The sequence below is a fragment of the Siniperca chuatsi genome, linkage group LG15 (genome assembly GCF_020085105.1).
Source record: "Siniperca chuatsi isolate FFG_IHB_CAS linkage group LG15, ASM2008510v1, whole genome shotgun sequence".
Taxonomy (NCBI): Eukaryota; Metazoa; Chordata; class Actinopteri; order Centrarchiformes; family Sinipercidae; genus Siniperca; species Siniperca chuatsi.
This window is the reverse complement of record NC_058056.1, coordinates 3,023,351-3,042,471: the sequence shown is the minus strand read 5'-3', so window position 1 is coordinate 3,042,471 and position 19,121 is coordinate 3,023,351. Positions and strand designations below refer to the sequence as shown.

The window sequence follows — 19,121 nt, the reverse complement described above, 5'->3', positions numbered from 1 at the left end:
AGAAGGGGTGGTGAGTTTGACTCCACGTCAACCGGAGCACTGGACTGTGGTCTGCAAGGATAGACATGGTGCTAAGCGCCCACCTCCCCCTCCTTCACATCAGGACCTCCCGCTGGCCAACAGGTTTAACATCCTGGGTACGCAAGACTTTCCTCCACTGGATGAATGCTTCCATTTTCCAGTGGTCATTTCCTCCTCCTCCTCTCGAATTCTATGGTCTCCACAATCATCGGCTCTGCCTCCTCTCATCCCCCCAACTATGCTGATGGTTGGAGATTCCATAGTACAGAATATCCGCTTTGTTAACGCGGTCACCCATTGCTTTCCCGGCACTACAACCATCGTCATCCTCAAAAAGCTCCCTGGACTTTTGGCTTCACTCCCGGCGACTATCAAGAAAATCATAGTCCGTGTCGGCACCAATGACACATCAATCTGAGCTGACGAAAGCACCTGTGGTTATTTCGGATAGGTCCTCAATACGAAAAAGACACAGTCGACACAGAAGTAATAATAATAAAGATCCGGGCTAGAACCCTACCTCCAGTCTCAACTTCAGTTGTAACCCAGCACAGACTTTTTGAGATGGCTCTTCTCAATGTAAGATCCCTCTCTAACAAAACATTTATTTTAAATGATTTTATCTCTTTTACTGATTTAGATTTCATGTTTTTAACAGAATGCTGGTTACATCCTGGTGATCATGAGCACTTCCTTTGAAGTGGCCCCCTCCCGGTCATTTGCTATTATTTATCACCCCCCTAAACCAGCTGGCTCCTTCTTGTTGGCACTGCACTAGACTGGTTCTCATCTTATTTCTCCAACAGGATATTCTGTATCGCCATTAATAACTTCATCTTGTCATTTTCCCAAATCAGTTATGGTGTGCCTCAAGGTTCAATTCTGGGACCAATACTGTTCTCCTTATATATGCTCCCCTTGGGTGAAGTCATCTGTAGACATGGGATTTCTTTTCATTGTCATGCGGATGACACATAGTTGTACCTCCTTGTCAAGCCCACTGACCTCAGTATGCCGAGTTCTCTGCAGGACTGCCTGTCTGACATAAAAAAGTGGATGTTGATAAATTTTCTTCAGCTCATCTCAAATAAAACAGAAATCCTTGTTATTGGGCCCCAACACATCACTAAACACATACTGCCATCTACTGGCTACCTGTCATAACATATCAAACCTGTTACAAGAAATCTTGGTGTCCTTTTTGATAGCAATTTATGTTTTGAGCACTAAGCATATCCAATCCTGTTTTTATCACCTCAGAAATATTTTAAATTTTAGTGATGCAGAAACTGTTGTACATGCTTTTATCTCCTCACGCCTTGATTATTATAACAGCCTGTTTACTTGTCTTAATCAAAAAATTTTGAAACGACTGCAGACTGTACAGAACTCAGCTGCTAGGCTTTTAACCAGGACCAAGAGGTATGATCTTATCACACCTGTTTTAGCCTCTTTACATTGGCTCCCTGTTTGTTTTAGGATTGATTTTAAGATTTTATTGATTACTTTTAAGGCTCTTCATGGCCTGGTCCCAGATTATATTTTCAATTAAATTTTATTTATATAACGCCAATTCATAACAGAAGTTATCTCTTTGCGCTTTTCCTATAGAGCATGTCTAGACTGTACTCTTTACTCTATTTAAGACCTTCACGTAGTTTGAGATCTTCAGGCAAGGGTCTTGTGTCTCTTGAGTCCAGAATGAAAACAAAAGGGGGACAGAGCTTTCACCATCAGGGCCCCGAGGCTCGGAAACAACTTGCCCGAAGAAATTAGGTTGTCTGAGTCAGTGTCTTCTTTTAAGTCTCTTCTCAAAACACATTTTTATTGGAAAGCATATCCTGATCTTACCTGAGCTGTCTGTTTATTTTATTGGTTTTTATGTATTTTATCATTCACTGTGGTATTTTATTTCTTTCTCTGTGAAGCACTTTGTACTTTATTTTGATTAGTGCTCTATAAATAAAGTCTATTATTATTATTATTTGCTGATGCTTCATAAACTTAAAACTCAAATGACTCAACAACTAGATGTATATTTTCTAAACATCAAACTGAAATAACAAACATTACAAATTTGTTACCTTACCCCTTTACCTGTCTCCATCAGGTCTTCCCCCAAAGGGTCTTTTTGTATTTCACTGTTTTCCCAAATACACTTATTACTTGTGGTTGTGTGTATCATTGTTGGCTGGTAAGGGCTTGTTAGTAGTCTTGCTTGGGTAGCATCTGCAAATAATGCCAAGGGGAGCCTAAATTTCATGTAGACATACTGCAAATCTTACTCACTAATGGATGTTTGCAGGCTCTTCATTTTCATTTGCTACAAATTCACAATGCTTCTGAATTGCAGCAATTGCATTGTTTTTAGCAGCCAACTCATTTCAAGTCATATTTTTTCCCTTCTCAAAGGAGGAGGAGTGGTCATTTTTAAATACTACTGTGCTTTGCTACAATGTTGCCCCCCCCCAGTTCTACTCAGATATCATGCCTGTAAAGGAAAAACACTGAAAGAATTTCAACCTGTTGGTGGCACTAGACCATATTTTGTCCTATGTTAAAATATCTGCTCTTTAGACATGACAATCCAACAAGGGCCTAATAGAATTCATATAGTGTCATAGCCTCTTCAGATTGTACCCATGTAGCTAGCTGACATGGTGTCCTTTCTTTCTTCTGTGCAGGGTGCTACAGGGAGTGATGTCGGCAGGTGAGGAGCGGGATGGTGAGGCGGCAGCGCCTGTGTACGTGTATGAATCCAAGGTCCACTGTGCCAACGTGCTATTGAGCCTGGAGGAGCAGCGCCGGCAGGGCATCCTGTGCGACGTGACCGTACTGGTGGAGGGTAGGGAGGTGCGCGCACACAGGGCCATTCTTGCTGCAAGTAGCCGCTACTTCCTGCAGGCCCTGCTGGGGCACAACGGGTCACCAGGTGAAGTGGAGCCCATCATTAACCTGCCAGACAAGGTAAAAGGACATAATGAGAACACAAAAAAAACGTACAAGAACACTCAGGTGGTCTTAGTTCATTTTTAAAAATATGGATCTAGTGTTTTTGGAGCTTGACCCAAATGAGGGACTAAGTCAGAATATCTCAGCCTCAGCTGATTTGATTCTGACCATACTTTTTAAAATATGTCTCTTGGAAGGCCCCCAACTTTATGAAAGAAAAATACTTAAGTAGCAGTAAATTGTATACTGGCAAACAATTTACTAAACATAAAGATTCTCACACAGACTTGCTTTCCAACTGTACGTCATCCGACCACATCGAAACGCAAACAGTGTTTATTCAGTATCTGTTCCGAATAGCCACAGGGCCTTAAAAAGCCTGCTGTCATAGGGAGGTGTGATGAAACATACAAGGGCGACAAGGGTGTACATTTTCGGTATGTCTCTCCTCATTCATGGTGTTGAACTCAGTTGTACTCAAGTGATGGAAGTGTGAAGTGTAAAGAATGGGGGGGAAAGATAGAGCTTCACTGCATGAAATGGGTGGGATTGTTCGATTGTCTGTTTCGGGGAGTTCCAAAAATTGTTGCAGAAAGGGGGGTACTATTTTCAAGCTAATAATTCAGTGCACAAAACCATTCACTTGTGTCCTTAGTCCACTGAAATGCAATATAAAACATAACTGGCAGTTAAGCTAAATGGTCTTGATGAAGGTCACTTTCTGACAAACAGAAGGGAAAAGCAGAGAAAAGTGTGTGAAATTATGCACCTTTTTGATTCAAAAACGTTAACTGCATCAATTAGAAAGCATGTTACAGTCTTCTGTCTGTATGAGAATAATGAAATGAATGTGTAATTTACTGACCAACATCACTGGCTAAATGTTTTTATGAAAACAGAAGTTGGTGTCCATGTACTGGAGGAGGGGAGAAATAAAATAAAAGTAGAGCCCTCCTGTGCTTTTATTAACTTTGTCTCCAGTAGTGGATAATACACTCTACAGGCGCAGGGCTTTTGAAATGAAGCAGACTATGGAAGTTATTTTCTTCACCTGTTCAGACTTGGTTGAAGTTTTGTTAAGTGCTGTAGTGTGAGTTGGTCAGCTGATCTCATGCTGGAATTCAACGCTTGTCTCTGGGTGATGGGATATGAAGTATTATCGTAGAAAAGGTTTCAGTCGTAGTCATCTGGACACTGTTTTCAGAATCAAGACATTTCCGGAAGTGGGAAGGGAACTTTTTTTTTTCACAATTGAGAATGACTTCCGGATGGGAGCCGAAACGTCTTGATTCTGAAAGCAGTGTCCAGATGAGTACGACTGAAACCTTTTCTACGATGGAACACTCCTGGACGAATGAGGGACTACACCGTCTGATATGAAGTATTCACAAAATGTTTCACCTTCATCTTGTTGCGTTGTGGCCAAACGCTTGCCTTTTTTGAAGATGGACCACAAGATAACTGTCCACTGCTGCACTGTGCTCTCGTGGTTGAGTTCCACCTTTTTCGTTCCATCAACATAATGTTGTTATCAAGGAATCAAGGTCATATATTTGTCATTTTATAACACAGGGTTGCACAATGAAATGTAAGTTGTAGCCTTTCATGCTACACACACATAGCACATATATACAAATATTTAAATTTAGAATAGATCGGAATAAAATAAATAAAACAATATATTCACTTATTTACATATTTACCTCTATACGTGTACACCCAGAAAGTAATAATTCTGTAGTGCATTTTTTAAATTTGCATCTGGGGGAATATAAACAGCAGCAACAAGATAGTGTATTAACATGAAAAAAAAAAATAAAATTGAGATCCGATTGATTACGTTTGAGCACCAAGCATCATTGATCCCGTATGTTGTGGTGGAGCCAGGTCTATAAGATGTGGACAGAACAGTTTCTGATTTCCCTGTTGCTGGGTTAGAGTCCCATTTTATCCATTCCATTTTCCTGCAACTGGATATTAGCCTGGAGTAAGCTGGGTAGTGGAGCAACTTTAGGTCCAAGCTGGGTTAGCTTAGCTCTTATCCCGGCTCTCTTCCCTCTCTTCCTGGCGTGGTCGCACCGCTTGCGGCGGGGCTTGGTCTGGCTGGACTGGCTGGGTGGTGGAATAAGATGCCATAGGTAGTGATCGTCGCATGGTCCGCTGCCCTTAATCCATTATTTCTGTCATATATAATACATGCTTCAGCAATAAAGGCAAAAAAAACAACCTAATTTTAAAAAAACGTAGCAAAGTTTGTAAGAGCTGCTGGCCACTGCATCTGCATGCGCCACCATCACAATGGAGATGTGAACTATCGTTATTACAAAAAAAATGTTTTTGGCATTTGCGAATCGATTTAGAATCGTATGATTTAGAATCAGATGAGAATCATGGTTCATATGTGTATACATTTTTTTCACCCACCCCTAGACTCAGCCCTCTTGCTCAGTCACTGAATAATATAATCAGTTATTTCTATTTTATTCAGATGACGTTTCGGCCCTCAGGCCTTCTTCAAGATCAACAATCAGTTTAGTAACTTACAATGAGCTGAAAATACACTACTTAAAGTACCACATTCTAGTACGTCATTTCTAATATCACTTTAAAGTATTCATATAGTAACTTATAATTTTGCTGTTGTATTTACACCTTCTATACCTCGTGGTGTACCAACATTATCACAATATTAATTTGTCATACCATATAATGATAACGTAGGCTCTTTTGTATGGAGGACCACAAGTGTCATGAAAATAGTAATAAAGCATTTAATTAATTAATAACTAATTGTACAATAAAAATAGGCATTAATAAATGTATTTACAAATTAGTTGTTAATCTACAAATAAATATACTGAATTACAAAGTATTCCTTATTTGATATTTTAATGGGCAATAAAAAGAGGAATTATAAAAAGAATTTACAAATGAAATATTTATTCATCAATAAATAGTTCAATTTAAAAAGGGGTTTACAAAAACAACATTAAAACAGTCAATCTGTACATCATTTTAAAATACATTAATGAATTCATAAATAAATAATGGAATTTCAAAATATATTTGAAAATGCAGTTTAAAAAGAGAAATAATGACTGGATTCACAAATTGAATTAAGAATACAGATTTTAATCAGGTATTTAAAAGGGCAATTTCCTTTCCCATTTGCATTTTCATTTCCCCGCTGCTCTTTCTTATCCTATTAGCTATTTGATTTCCTTAGTCATTTAGCCTCTCCATTTAGCCTTTCCGTGACACTTTGGGCATTGTGCTGGTAAAACGAGGTAAAACAATGCAAATTACCTGGGATGTAACAAGCTCTCTGATTGGTTAGAGAGCCATGTCATACTGTAGTTAGAGGCTCTGGAGCCTGGGTCTGAGCAGCTGTAATCTAGCGAGTCGGTCTGTTCTCTGTGTAGTTTAGTTTTACATTGGATTTCACCATTTTACATCATGGCAAATTATTGTGTTTGTGCAGATTGCACAAACTCATCCACAGTTTCCTAACAGAAAATGGTTGCTAACTAGCTAGTTTTGGTGCATGTTGCAGGTGAAGAGAAGGGACTTCACTGCTGCATCGTAAAACTGCGGTCGTGTTTGGCATTCATTTTAGACAGGAGTTTTATGTTCCCAGTGACATTATGGAGTTCAGGACGGGATAACGAAGCCAGGACCATGTGAGACTGACAGAGCTGCTGTGGTTACTTCAGTACTTCAGTTGGTCCTTCCTTGATTGTTTGCACCTGTGTCTTGCTGTCTCACCTCCCCTAGGGTATTTAGTCTGGGTCTCTTTCTTTGTTCAGTGTTGGGTCATCGTTGTTACACATGGTGTGTCAGCATCTCAGCCTGCAAGCCAGGGGGCACCTCAGTCTGTTGCTTTCTCGGTGCCTTCCGGGAAACGCTCCAGGAGGAAGCGTGGCTCCCACAGTTGCTTGCCTGCCCAGCTGCTCGCCTGCACCGCGGCCCAGCTGCTCGCCTGCTCCACTGCCGCCTTCAGTCCCAGAGCCGCGGCGTCCTCCAGTCCCAGCTCCGCGGCTTCCAGTCACAGCTGGATCACAGCAGCCATCACTCCCTGGACTCTTTGCTGGATCGTAGCAGCTCCAAGTCCCTGGACTCTTTGCTGGATCACAGCAGCCCCCAGACCCTGGACCCTTTGCTGGATCGCAGCGGCCTCCTGGACTCCCTGCTGGATCGCAGTCGCCTCCATTCCCGGCTGGATTGCAGCAGGACCAACCCCTTGCTGCCACTGGATCGCAGCCGCCCCCTTTCCCGGCTGGATCGCAGCGGCACCAACCCCTTGCTGCCGCTGTATCGCAGTCGCCTCCTTTCCCCGCTGGATCGCAGCAGCACCAATCCCTAATCGCCGCTGGATCACAGCCACCTCCTGCCCCGGTTGGATTGCAGCAGCAGCCATCCCTAGTCGCCACTGGATTGCAGCTGCCTCCTGCCCCAGTTGGACCGCAGAACACCGCTGAACCATCTGCTGGGTCGCAGCACGCCACTGAATTCTCTGCTGGATTGCAGCTGTATCCTCCTTCTCTGCCGGAGTGGCAGGCTCCGGGTTCCCAGATATCACTGGTTCTGCCAGCTCCTCTACCAGTCTCTCCATTGCCGGTTTCCTGTCCTGCTGTCCCTCCGCCAGCTTCCTGTCCTGCTGTCCTGTTGCCGGGCCCTGATCTGGTTCACTGGCCTCCCGAGAGGTTTTGTCTTTGCCGCCGGCCTCTGGAAGGTCTCGGTCAGCCGTCCGCCTGAGGTCCTGAGCTCCGCACATGTCCAGTCCCCGGGCTGTCCACCCGAGGTCTGCCACATAGTAGACTACTACCCCTGGTGTATCTTGTGTTTTTTTCCCCTGTCTTTGTTTTCCCTCCAGTTTTGATTGTTGGTCCTTCCTTGATTGTTTGCACCTGTGTCTCGTTGCTCACCTCCCCTAGGGTATTTAGTCTGGGTCTCTTTCTTTGTTCAGTGTTGGGTCATCGTTGTTACACATGGTGTTGATCCTGCCTTGAGTGATTCCGGTCTTGAGTTTTGTTCCTGTCTAGTGAGTGTTCCTGACCTCTGTGTGTGTCGCCGTTTGGTGCACCTTTTTGTTGTACCTGGTTCCAGTGCCCAGTTCCCCGGCAGTTTTACCGTGAGTTCTGTTTTTGGATTCTTTGTCTCCCTTGGACCTTGGCTGGATCCTGGACTTTGCCACCTTGGACTCACTTCCCTGCTTCCACCACTACCAGCTGGTAACCTATCTGTCTTTTGCCTGTTGCACTGTCTTCCTATACCTGCCTGTAAACCATCAACCCCAATAAACACTATAGCCATCTGGCTACTTCACCTTATACCGCTTCCTGGTCATCTGCATTTGGGTCCACATGCCACTACACAGCACATACGACAATTGCAGGGCTGTTGTATTGGACTGCATTAGTTTTAGCTTAGTGTACCTAATAAACTGGAACTAAGTATTTATTTTATTTGAATATTCTGTCCCGTCAATGGCTAATGGCACTTTTTAGCCACAGGGTGGCAGCGTTGCCTCAACACTCTACACAATGCCAAAAAAATTAGGTTTTAGAAATGTCCTTTATGTTATCTCTACTTCATTTCGTTTATTCATACGTACAACTTGTGAACGGCATAATCTGACTTTTTTACAGGCTCCTCTTTGCAGCCCTGCATTTCAACCACAATTAGTTACATTACAACTAGTTTTTTTGTTGTTGTTTTGGTTTTTGTTTCAAAAGTTTTCTCAACATTGCAAGAGAGCAAGAGAGACAGTTTACTTTGCTTATTGTACTTAGTTAAAAAATGGTGTTTATGTATTTTTATGTAGAGCCAGATGCTAATTAAAACATTTTCTATTAATAAAATATTGCAGATTGTACAGCTTTAGTTGGAAGTATGCTCTCTGAATATTTTCTAGTTTTAAATGGGTCAGTTGGTATTTTTTTCTTTTGACCGTATACATTTGGTATATCCACATACATATTAAAGTAAAAAGTCCAATCTTGTGTTTTGGTGTTAGTTTAACTCTTAGTTTGTTTGTATTTAATGTGCCTTATTGCCTTAACTGCAATTCATAAACATAAGCATATATTAATGGTTTATTATTATATTATAGGACATTTTTATTAATCTTGCTGCTGCAGCATGCAGGCTTTACCAGTATCTGTTCAATATATATGATCTTTACTGCGTAAAATATTATACAGTATGTCACTGTTATTGTGATTAATTTTATTGTCACCCAAATGAGGCCATATAAAGCTTTGTAAATACCCCCTTCTTCTGGACACAACACATGAGGGTAAGGGCTTCCTAATGTGCCTACCCAGAATGCCTTAGACCCAGCGGACAACCTGCCTCTAAGCTGTATATCGGTACTGCCTGGGGATAGGGACATAATCAACAGTTAAACCTGATAATCTTATCGTCACCAAACATTGTGATAAAAATAGTAATGATATAAATAAGGACATCTTAGAATAGGGACAGAGAAAAGTGTCCAGATTAAGTGTTAATGTCTCTAATTTACTATTTATCTACATAGTAAAGTACTTCATGGCTGTTCTATTCACAAGTTCAAATAGGTAAAATCAACTTTCCATATACTGTATATCAAGTATATATTTTAAAAGCAATGATTTCTGGGTTTAGATACCTGTTGGACACTCAGCATTAGTATGTACTCTTATTACTTTTATTCTAATTGTAGAGAAAATTGGACAATTCAACAGAGTAAGATAGTAGATTATCTCTCTCTCTGTGTGTGTCTCCCCCGCGGTAACATTTGAGTACCGTAAAATGGTGAAATCAAAGAAATGAACACTGAACACGACTGTGGTTTTCCATTACAGATGCAGCAGTGAAGTCCCTTCTCTTCACCTGCAACATGCACCAAAGCTAGCTAATTAGCAACCTTTTTCTGTTAGGAAACAGTGGGTGAGTTTGTGTAATTTGCACATACACAATAATTCACCATGATGTAAAATGGTGAAATCCAATGTAAAACTAAACTACACAGAGAACAGACCGACTCGCTGGATTACAGCTGCTCAGACCGTTATAACACTTAGCAGAGGCACAGTCAACATGGCTCCAGAGCCTCTTACTATAGTATGACACGGCTCTCTAACCAATCAGAGAGCTTGTTACATCCCAGGTAATTTGCATTGTTTTACCTCGTTTTACCAGCACAAGGCCCAAAGTGTCACGGAAAGGCTAAATGGAGAGGCTAAATGACTAAGGAAATCAAATAGCTAATAGGATAAGAAAAAGCAGCGGGGAAATGAAAATGCAAATGGGAAAGGAAATTGCCCTTTTAAATACCTGATTAAAATCTGTATTCTTAATTCAATTTGTGAATCCAGTCATTATTTCTCTTTTAAACTGCATTTTCAAATATATTTTGAAATTCCATTATTTTTGATGAATTCATTAATGTATTTTAATTAATTATTTTGTTTACTTATTGACTGTTTTAATATTGTTTTTGTAAATCCCTTTGTAAATTGAACTATTTATTGTTGGATTAATATTTCATTTGTAAATTCTTTTTATAATTCCTCTTTTTATTGCCAGTTAAAATATCAAATAAGGAATTACTTTGTAATTTTATACTTTTTTATAGTTTAATAAACAAATTTGTTACTACATTTATTTAGTTATTAATTAATGAAATGCTTTATTACTATTTTCGTGACACTTAAGATATTTTTCTCATATGATAAAAGTATAATATTATATGATAGTGACTGTCAGTCTGTGCATCCTGTCCAGAGTCTCTGCAGATAACAGGGAAGAGATTTGTCTGCCAATCACAGGTGCTGCTGCAGTAGCCAAAGCTCCATGTAGTAGGCAGAATATTCATAAAACACCCACATCAGGATCACCACCGTGAAACAAGAGGTCATGCAAGGCAATAATCTGCCAAACGGCAACAACATCAACATTACTTCAGCACTTAGGAGAACACGTCACAGGTCTGAATTTATCAATAAACAGACTTGTACTCTGCAGCCATAAACCCAGCACACTAAACTATTTCTCTGTTACTGTCACTCTCACAAACACAGTGAGCTTGCTTACCTAGCTGTGTTTGTTTCTCAGTGATGCCTGGTTCAACTCCAAGATAATGAATTATTCAGTTAACTCCAAACAACACACCAAATACAAGTTAATGTCCAGTTGTTGCCCATCCCTCAAGCAGCTGTGGTGAGAAAGGGCAGCAATACATTTTTCCTGCACAAAGCATCTGTGATGATGATAATGCACAAAGCGATCAGAGCTGCTAGAGAGTCCGCCCAGATCCACTCGTGTATTAGACATACATTACATTTACATTTAATCATTTTGCAGACACTTTTGTCCATAGTGACATACAAATAAGGTACAATTCAAGCCACAGTAGAACAGGGAGAAGCCTTCGAGAATAAGTGTCTCAACAATCAATTCCACCTGCAGTGCCACAAAGCTGCAGGTTCATAAAGTAACATAAGTGCCTTTTTTGAGAGTGAGAGAGAGAGAGAGAATATTTGCTGCAGTCAGGTCCAGTAATACCAAGATGGAAAGTTTATTTGCAGCACTGCTGATCTTTAGGTCATTGAGTACTTTTATGAGAGCTGACTACTTATATGATTTTTTAACTTTAAAGCTACTTAAGGGGAAATAAAAGGTGAAAGCTAGATGTTAAGTAGTTGATGATCAATCGTACTCATTGATTATTCCCATCTCTCTCTCTGCTGCTTCTCATTAGTAAGATTGATACAAGTGTGGAGTGGAGCTTCCCCTGGCTCATCTCTGTGCCTATAAATGTGTGTTTCTGCACAAGACGCAGCAGCTGCTGATGCTGGCTGAAAATAGGTGTACATGCACACCAGTATACATTCATATTTTCATGTACACACACGTACACACAGCAATATAGAGTAAACACATACATACAGCAACACACACTCTAAACACCCCCTCTGTCACATACACACATATAAACACACATAGTAGCCAGTGTTGGAATTTTTTTTGTCCACCTGTGGCTGGTGGATTACAAAATCTACCAGCCACTCAATATTTTTACCAGCCACTTTCTTGTTTTAATCAGTGTTCTGTCGATATGTGCTACCTACTGAGATGTGCTGCCCCAGTGGTTCTGCGCATGACCCATAACTCCCTGAAATCTTAGATATGTTATAATATAGTATTTCAATATGCTCCCCATATTCTTACAGTATACATGGAGTGAGTAGTTTTGGCTCGTTTTGAAGGTTATGTAGCCACTGTTCCTACGGTGGCAAGTTTACATACATTAGTCAACTATAACTGACCACACGACTGACTTTGTGAATAGTTTCATCATGTTGAGAATATTATGCGGCAGTTAGGTGGTTTTAAATAGGCTGCTGAAAATGTCTGGCCCATCTACATTTCCTGGTTTTAAAATCTGGCCCAATTGAATTTGTAATTGAATAGCCCTGGGCTAGGCTATGAAAACAGATCTAACGATAAGCAGGCTTTCATTTCCTGCAGTGTGCATTGTGGATGCAGCACAAGCTGACCAAGTTGATTCTTCACAAATGCATTATAAATAAACCTTCAGAAGAGTGAATCATGAATGAAAGGATGTTTTGCTCCCTTTTCATCTCTATTAGTTAACAGTAGCTAGCTACAGAGTGCATCTACTGACAACTTTTAAGGTGGATTGTTTTCTTGCATGTTACTCAATGAATGAGTTGACGCCGTTAATCAATCAACACACCTTAAATGTGAAACCCTGTGATAAAACGCCACATTGTTTTTCTGTGTCTCCTCGTTAAAGTGTTCAAGTGGAACAAGTAGACTCGCGATTCAATCTGAGTTGTGGAATGTCACAAATCTCTCTCTTATGCTACTTTCATTCACCTGCCACCGTGCCTGGAAGGGTGAGCAAATTCCAAAGTGGAAATGTGGCAAAATAACTGACTGAAAAAAGTAGATTGGTTGCTTGTGGGGTAAAATTCAGTTCCATCCATTTCTAGCTCAGCACCTCTTTGTTAAAGTCCCAATCTGTATTCTATTTATACTGCTGTAACACACAATATTGTTCTTGTTTTACTAATTACAGTATAATGAATCTTTTAGAGTTCCTAAATACTCTTTGACCGTTATAATAGAAACCCCTGTATAAAGTTTAAAGGTGCTTGTAATATTTTGTCCACCTTCCTATACATATATAACATTGTTGTGTTCTCGATTTTACCGGACAAAAGCACTCTACTGTAGGTTACTGTAAGTTCTCAAATAGTGGCCTTAGTGGCAGAGAAGTCTTTATTTGGGACAGGCCTATATCAGACAGGCCTTTATTTCTAATTCCCCCTTTTCTCCAGTTAATGCAAACTCCAAACTTCCTCCATGTTTACCTCTTGATAAATTCATTCAATTGTAATGTCCATTTCCTCAGCACTAATTCCATCAGTACAGCAAGAGTCATGTCAGGCGTTCCACTTAGCCTTTTTCCATGACATGACTCTGTTGTTGTACTGATGAAATTAGTGTTGTGGAAATGTATGAATGTATGAATGTATATTCTTGTAGTATAGGCTAGAGGCAATTTTCATTTGGAGCTGCTGCTCCACTAGTGGAGGCTTAAGGCGCTGACAGTAAAACCACCATTGTTTCATCTCAGACTTATTGAAATTTCTTTTCTACTCTCCTCTACAGGTGACAGCTAAGGGTTTTGCTCCACTGCTCCAGTTTGCCTACACAGCCAAGCTGGTTTTAAGTCGGGAAAACATCCATGAGGTCATCCTGTGCGCTGACTTCCTGGGTGTTCACAATCTGGAAGACTCTTGCTTCAGATTCCTTCAAGCTCAGCTACAGAATGACAGCCAACATGCCAGTAATGGCAAGGTGGAATATGATGATGACATCACGGCCGAGGATACAGTCTTTTCTGAGGCAATATCCTTGGATGATTCTGCAGAGACAAGGCAGCAAAGCACTGCGTCACTTCACGCTGACCTTTCTCAATGTCCTAAATACAGGAAATATCAGTACCAGATCTGTGAGAACAAGCACAATGGAAAAAACTGTCATGGCAGTGATGATGCCATTTTGGCCAACCATACAGTCAGCTCCGTGAGCTCACAGCTTGCAGACAGCAGTCCTGCTCCACAAACTCTTCTTATACCCTCCAGGATCAAACAGGAACCATTTATTTTTGAGGAAGAAGGGGGTGAAAGGAATGGTTGCAACCCAGAATTGTGTACTGAGGAGGTACTGGAGATGGAGCTAGAGGTAGAAGGGGTTCCAGTAACAGCTGAACACTCTCTGAGCCGAGGTTCACCCTCTTCCTGCCTGCGCTCCTACCTCCAGAGAGGTGGCCTAGATCTCAGCAATGTGCCCAGCACCACCATCCAGCAACTGCTCACCAACAGACTGTCCCTTAACCACTACAGGGAACTGGTCAAAGACAGGCAGAGGGATAAGAGGGAATCTCTGGGTCAAGTGGACCTCAAGACCAGCAATGCAGATGTAATACCAGCAGCCCTAACTGGCATTGGCAAGAACATGGAAAGGCCTGTGTCCAAAGCCTCCTCCTCTAAACATGAGGTGGAGCTAGACAGACGCAGTGTCATTTTCTCTTCAGCAGCTGGCGAGCAACAAATGTTGGCCCATTCTTACATGGATGAGAAGTTCAGAGAAAAAGTCTCAACCCTGGTGCACGTAGAAGCTCCTTCTTCTGGACGGTCATGCCTCACCACCAGCTGCCCTGTTCCCATCAAGGCATCAGCCCACTCCCCTCCTCCTTCTCAACCCCCAACCCAGACTTCCAGCTCCCGTTCCTCATTCTCTTACCCAGAGGACACAGGCAGTGGTAGCTCACCTTCCAACTTTCCCCAGTTTGACTTCTCCTCATCCCTGCACTCAGGTTCCACCTCTGGACTGTCTCACTGCCTGGCTGGGGTAGTGGAGCAGAGGAACCCCCACAGCAGAGAGGTGGTCTACTCTCAGGGTTGCACCAAGATCAAAAGTGAACAAGGATTCGGTGCCAGTGGTGGCAACTCCAGTGACGAATCAGGCTCTTTCTCAGAGGGAGACAGTGAAAGTGGCATCTCCAGAGTCTCTGGCCCTGAGGTTAGTATGGTCGTTCATTATAATTTGCCCAGGATTCTTCTTTGTGTTAGCATCAAGGTAAATTAAGGTACTTCTAAGAATGACCTAGTCTGGACCCTGATACTGGTATGAGAGCTGTGTTAAAGCGAGATTATATAATTTTTGTAACAGCCTCCTCTGACCACAAGTTGCAGTGGGACCACTGAATTTCCTATGTTTTCCCAAGATTCCTGCAAAGCAGGAAACAACAATGTCTTCTGGGCACTGTTTGTTTACTGTTTTTCATTTTACTTTGGTGATAAAACCATTTAAATGTTTATCTGTGACCTGCTAAAATGTAGTGTAACAGTAGCAGAAGTAGAATAGAGTCAGGACAGGTCAGTTATTCAGCAGTTATCTAAAGTAAGCTAATATTACCTAAAAACAGAAACTACTAGTAGGTATTCAGTTTGAATTTTTATGATGCAGATTTGTCAAAATGTAAACAAATATGGGCTAAAAAAACAGGGGTCAGTGTAACCCACAGTTAACTCACTGACTCCATGGCAACATTATATACTGTATACCCAAAGCCATGATGGGAACCCTGCTAGAAAAACACATTCTAAAGTGCTAAACTAAGATGCTGAACATGGTAAACACTATACCTGCTAAACATCAGCATGTTAGCATTGTCATTATGAGCAAGTTAGCAAGCTGATGTTAGCATTTAGCTCAAAGCACTGCTGTGCCCAAGTATAGCCTCACAGAGCCGGTAGGATGGCTATAGATTCTTCATCTTGTTTGACAGTACTAAGAATCAGAATGTCTCATCAACATGGTTCTTATATCCATGAGACACTGACACTCTCCTCTGTCCATTCATATATACAAATTTGTGGTGTGTTAAAAAACTGTGGACATACAGGATAATTTGAATTAAATACAATTCTGTACTGTAAAAAAAGAAAAAAAAACTTGTAGAATGTGTAAAGTACCACTCATATGTCATTTGATGACATTTCTGAGTAGCCCAACTTTTCTGAGAATAACAATATATGGCATGCCTAGCAAAAACATGTACTGAGGTTTCCATAAGTCTGTTAATAAACAGTTAAAACTGAGCAAAACAGCTTAAGGTTAAAAAAAATCTTCAGGATTTTAAGATATCTAATATCTGATTAGTGTTCTTGTAATTAATTACACATGTACTATGCATGTTGTTTGTGCTTTTTTAGAATGTATTTTCCCATTCTCACATTAACTTTTCTTTCTCCGTACTGCTTATAAATGGCAAGGTTTTCAATTCACCAGAATGTTACGTTACAAAATTATTGACCACCTCTAAGCAATAACTGGCCTCTTATTAACCTAAACTTTAAAGTACATATACGTGTGTTAGTAGCATGTATTAATGATTTTTTCACATTCACATTCTTGGTGTGATTTACAGCTGGGACTATTCTTAGACAGTTTTTCTCTCAGGAGAAATGACGCAAAACACATACTCCATGGAGTTAAAAGAGCTGTATGGTTGCCATGGTGATGCCGAAGCACATGCAATATTTGATGAGATTTGAAATGAGTTTCATACTGGAGCTCTCTCTCTCTCTCTCTCTCTCTCTCTCTCTCTCTCTCTCTCTCTCACACACACACACAGGATATTAGCTTTATTAGTTTGGAGTGGTTGTGTCCTCTGTCCTGTGTATGAATCAGTGAAGATGTGTTGCAGAGGTTAATGTATTATAAGGTACTCAGCTATTCTGAATAGACATACTGGAACAATTAGTGTAGTGGTGTATGTCAACATAAAAAAAGAAAAGAAAGGTAAAAACTGAGATTAAAAAGATGATTTTAAACCCCACAAACAAATATTTTAATTTTGGGTTATCATGGATTTTTAGACTAATACTAGAAATACAGAAATTGGACTTTTGCCATAGAAGCGGCAGTCATCTTATTAAATTAAATTTGGAAACATATTTGTTACTAATTTCAGAATACATCGGGCAACTAAACAGAAAATTAATTTAGTGTCAATTGGGAATCACAGCAGCGTGGCTCTCTGTCAATTGGTCCACCCCTTTGGTACAGACTGAAATATCTAAATAATTAATAGATTTATTATCATGAAATTTTGTACAGACATTCATGGCCCCCAGAGGATCAATTCAGATGACTTCCCCTGACTTTTCTCCTTGTAATTTCAATTTGTCGAATGTTTTGGTTTATATCTGCAAAATTCATGACATTCCCATCGACCTCAGCTGAACTTTGTGTTTAGTGGTAATTAGCAAATGTTAGTGTGCTAACACACAAACCTAAGATGGTGAACATGGTAAAAGTTATACCTGCTAAACATCTGTAGTGTTAATACCACTCAATAAAGGCAGCACCAAATATATATAGCAAAGGCAATACAAAATAGTACAAAATGAAGTAGAAGGATGACACTCAACTATCAGAAATAATTAATATTTATACTAAAAAACAGAATTTAACTCACATTGAATTCACTCAGGGCACCACCCTTAGAAAAGGGAAAATGATAGCCAATTAATTAATTCAGTCTCAGTTCTGGAAGCTTCCACTAAGTTCTTGACTTGTGTACTGTGAACTATAATACTTCATACACAAACACATGATCAGATTCTTTATAAATGAAAGGTTTATTGAACTACTAACTACACATACAACTAATAACTACTAAGCACACCCCCACTTGGCTGGGTGTAATGGAGCCATGGTGGCTTTCAGAGTTTGTTGAGTTTGTTCCACTTCTAACTTTTGGTCATGTTAGAAGTGCAGGCATTGAGCAGCCAGACTCGAGCAGATTTCTTGTAGAAGGTTTTTCTTTCAGAGTTGGTTGGATGCCACCGGCCTTCAGCACGTTCGGTGCGGCTCGGGATTCAGCTGATCTCCGGGTGGGCCCAGTTGAGTTCCGGGCCCGCCCGCATGGGCATATTCGGGTCAAAAACTGAAGAGAAGAGCAGACTTAATAGATGCAGAGAACAAGAGTGGACAAGAGGGTTCGTCTTGTTTTGTCTTCTGGAAAGAGGAGCAGAGGTGTCCAATGTCAATGGCACAAAGCTTTTCTCCACCCACCCTAGATCTATTCTGTCTTAATTATTTTCCTTGTTCCAATTTCTTTTCTAAAGAATTAATATAGTTGGCACATGTCTAATGCTTTCGTGCTTTTGGCCTACTCAGTTGCTGAAAGACCTTTTATAAATAAACAGAATAGTATCCACTTCGTAATAAGTAAGTAACAATCTTTGTTAACCCAGGTTTAAATGGCAATCATGTACAACATCTGATACACAAACATACGTACATATATATATATTTATATGTCTATATATGCATGTGTGCATATGTGCACAGCAAATTAATGAGTAAAATCCAGCTCAATACATGTCAGTGTCAATACATTTCAGTGTACAACAGAATATCTTCTATCGCCTTATATCAAAGAAATGTGTCTTTAACATTAACGTTAACTGCGATAAACAGCATGGCTATGGCTATGTACTCCCCCACAGAAAACACAACAGAGAGCCTCTCGTAGTAGAGCCACTAGCTAATCTGAGTACCTGTGTTGTAGCTGAGCTAGTGGCTCTACTACACAAATCTACACAGTAACTCTCTCAAAGGGTCATAAATATGCTTCTCGTGATTGTCAAAGCTCCAGCAGACTTCCTGTCTTTCCAGCGGACAAAAGTAGAGTCTTGACAGTAGCTTCTCATGACTGACTACCACCTCTACGTTGCTGTACATGCTACACTGAGCTCTCCTCCATGCCCCCTGACCCTCCACATAATACGTTACGTAGCCACAAGGCCATGACTTCTACAGTCTCTCACTCCTCTGTTGCATGTTTTAAAATATGCTGGGAGGAAGGGTTCTAGCCAAATTTGAGGGTGTAGTTACCCTTTAATGTTCCATTAGTGTCCTCCTGAGTTCTGGCGGGATCTGTTTTATGACCCAGAGGTCATGTGAAGACAGGGTGTTTGGGTGAAGTCCATCCTTTAGTCTTAATAAAGCCTGTTTCATAACCCAAGGCCATGTAGACAGCATGTTCAGGGAAT

At 40.7% G+C, this 19,121-nt stretch overlaps 1 protein-coding gene across 1 annotated transcript in view; it reads left to right on the top strand.

Annotated features, from left to right (window-relative positions):
* Nucleotides 1-19,121, top strand: part of bach2a (BTB and CNC homology 1, basic leucine zipper transcription factor 2a) — an 87,073-nt gene that overhangs the window by 54,728 nt on the left and 13,224 nt on the right. Inside the window, exons 2-3 of the mRNA XM_044167381.1 lie at nt 2,706-2,988; nt 13,660-15,075. Of these exons, the coding sequence (XP_044023316.1) occupies nt 2,722-2,988; nt 13,660-15,075 (1,683 nt within the window). The 5' untranslated portion in view covers nt 2,706-2,721. The remainder of the gene's footprint in view (nt 1-2,705; nt 2,989-13,659; nt 15,076-19,121) is intronic.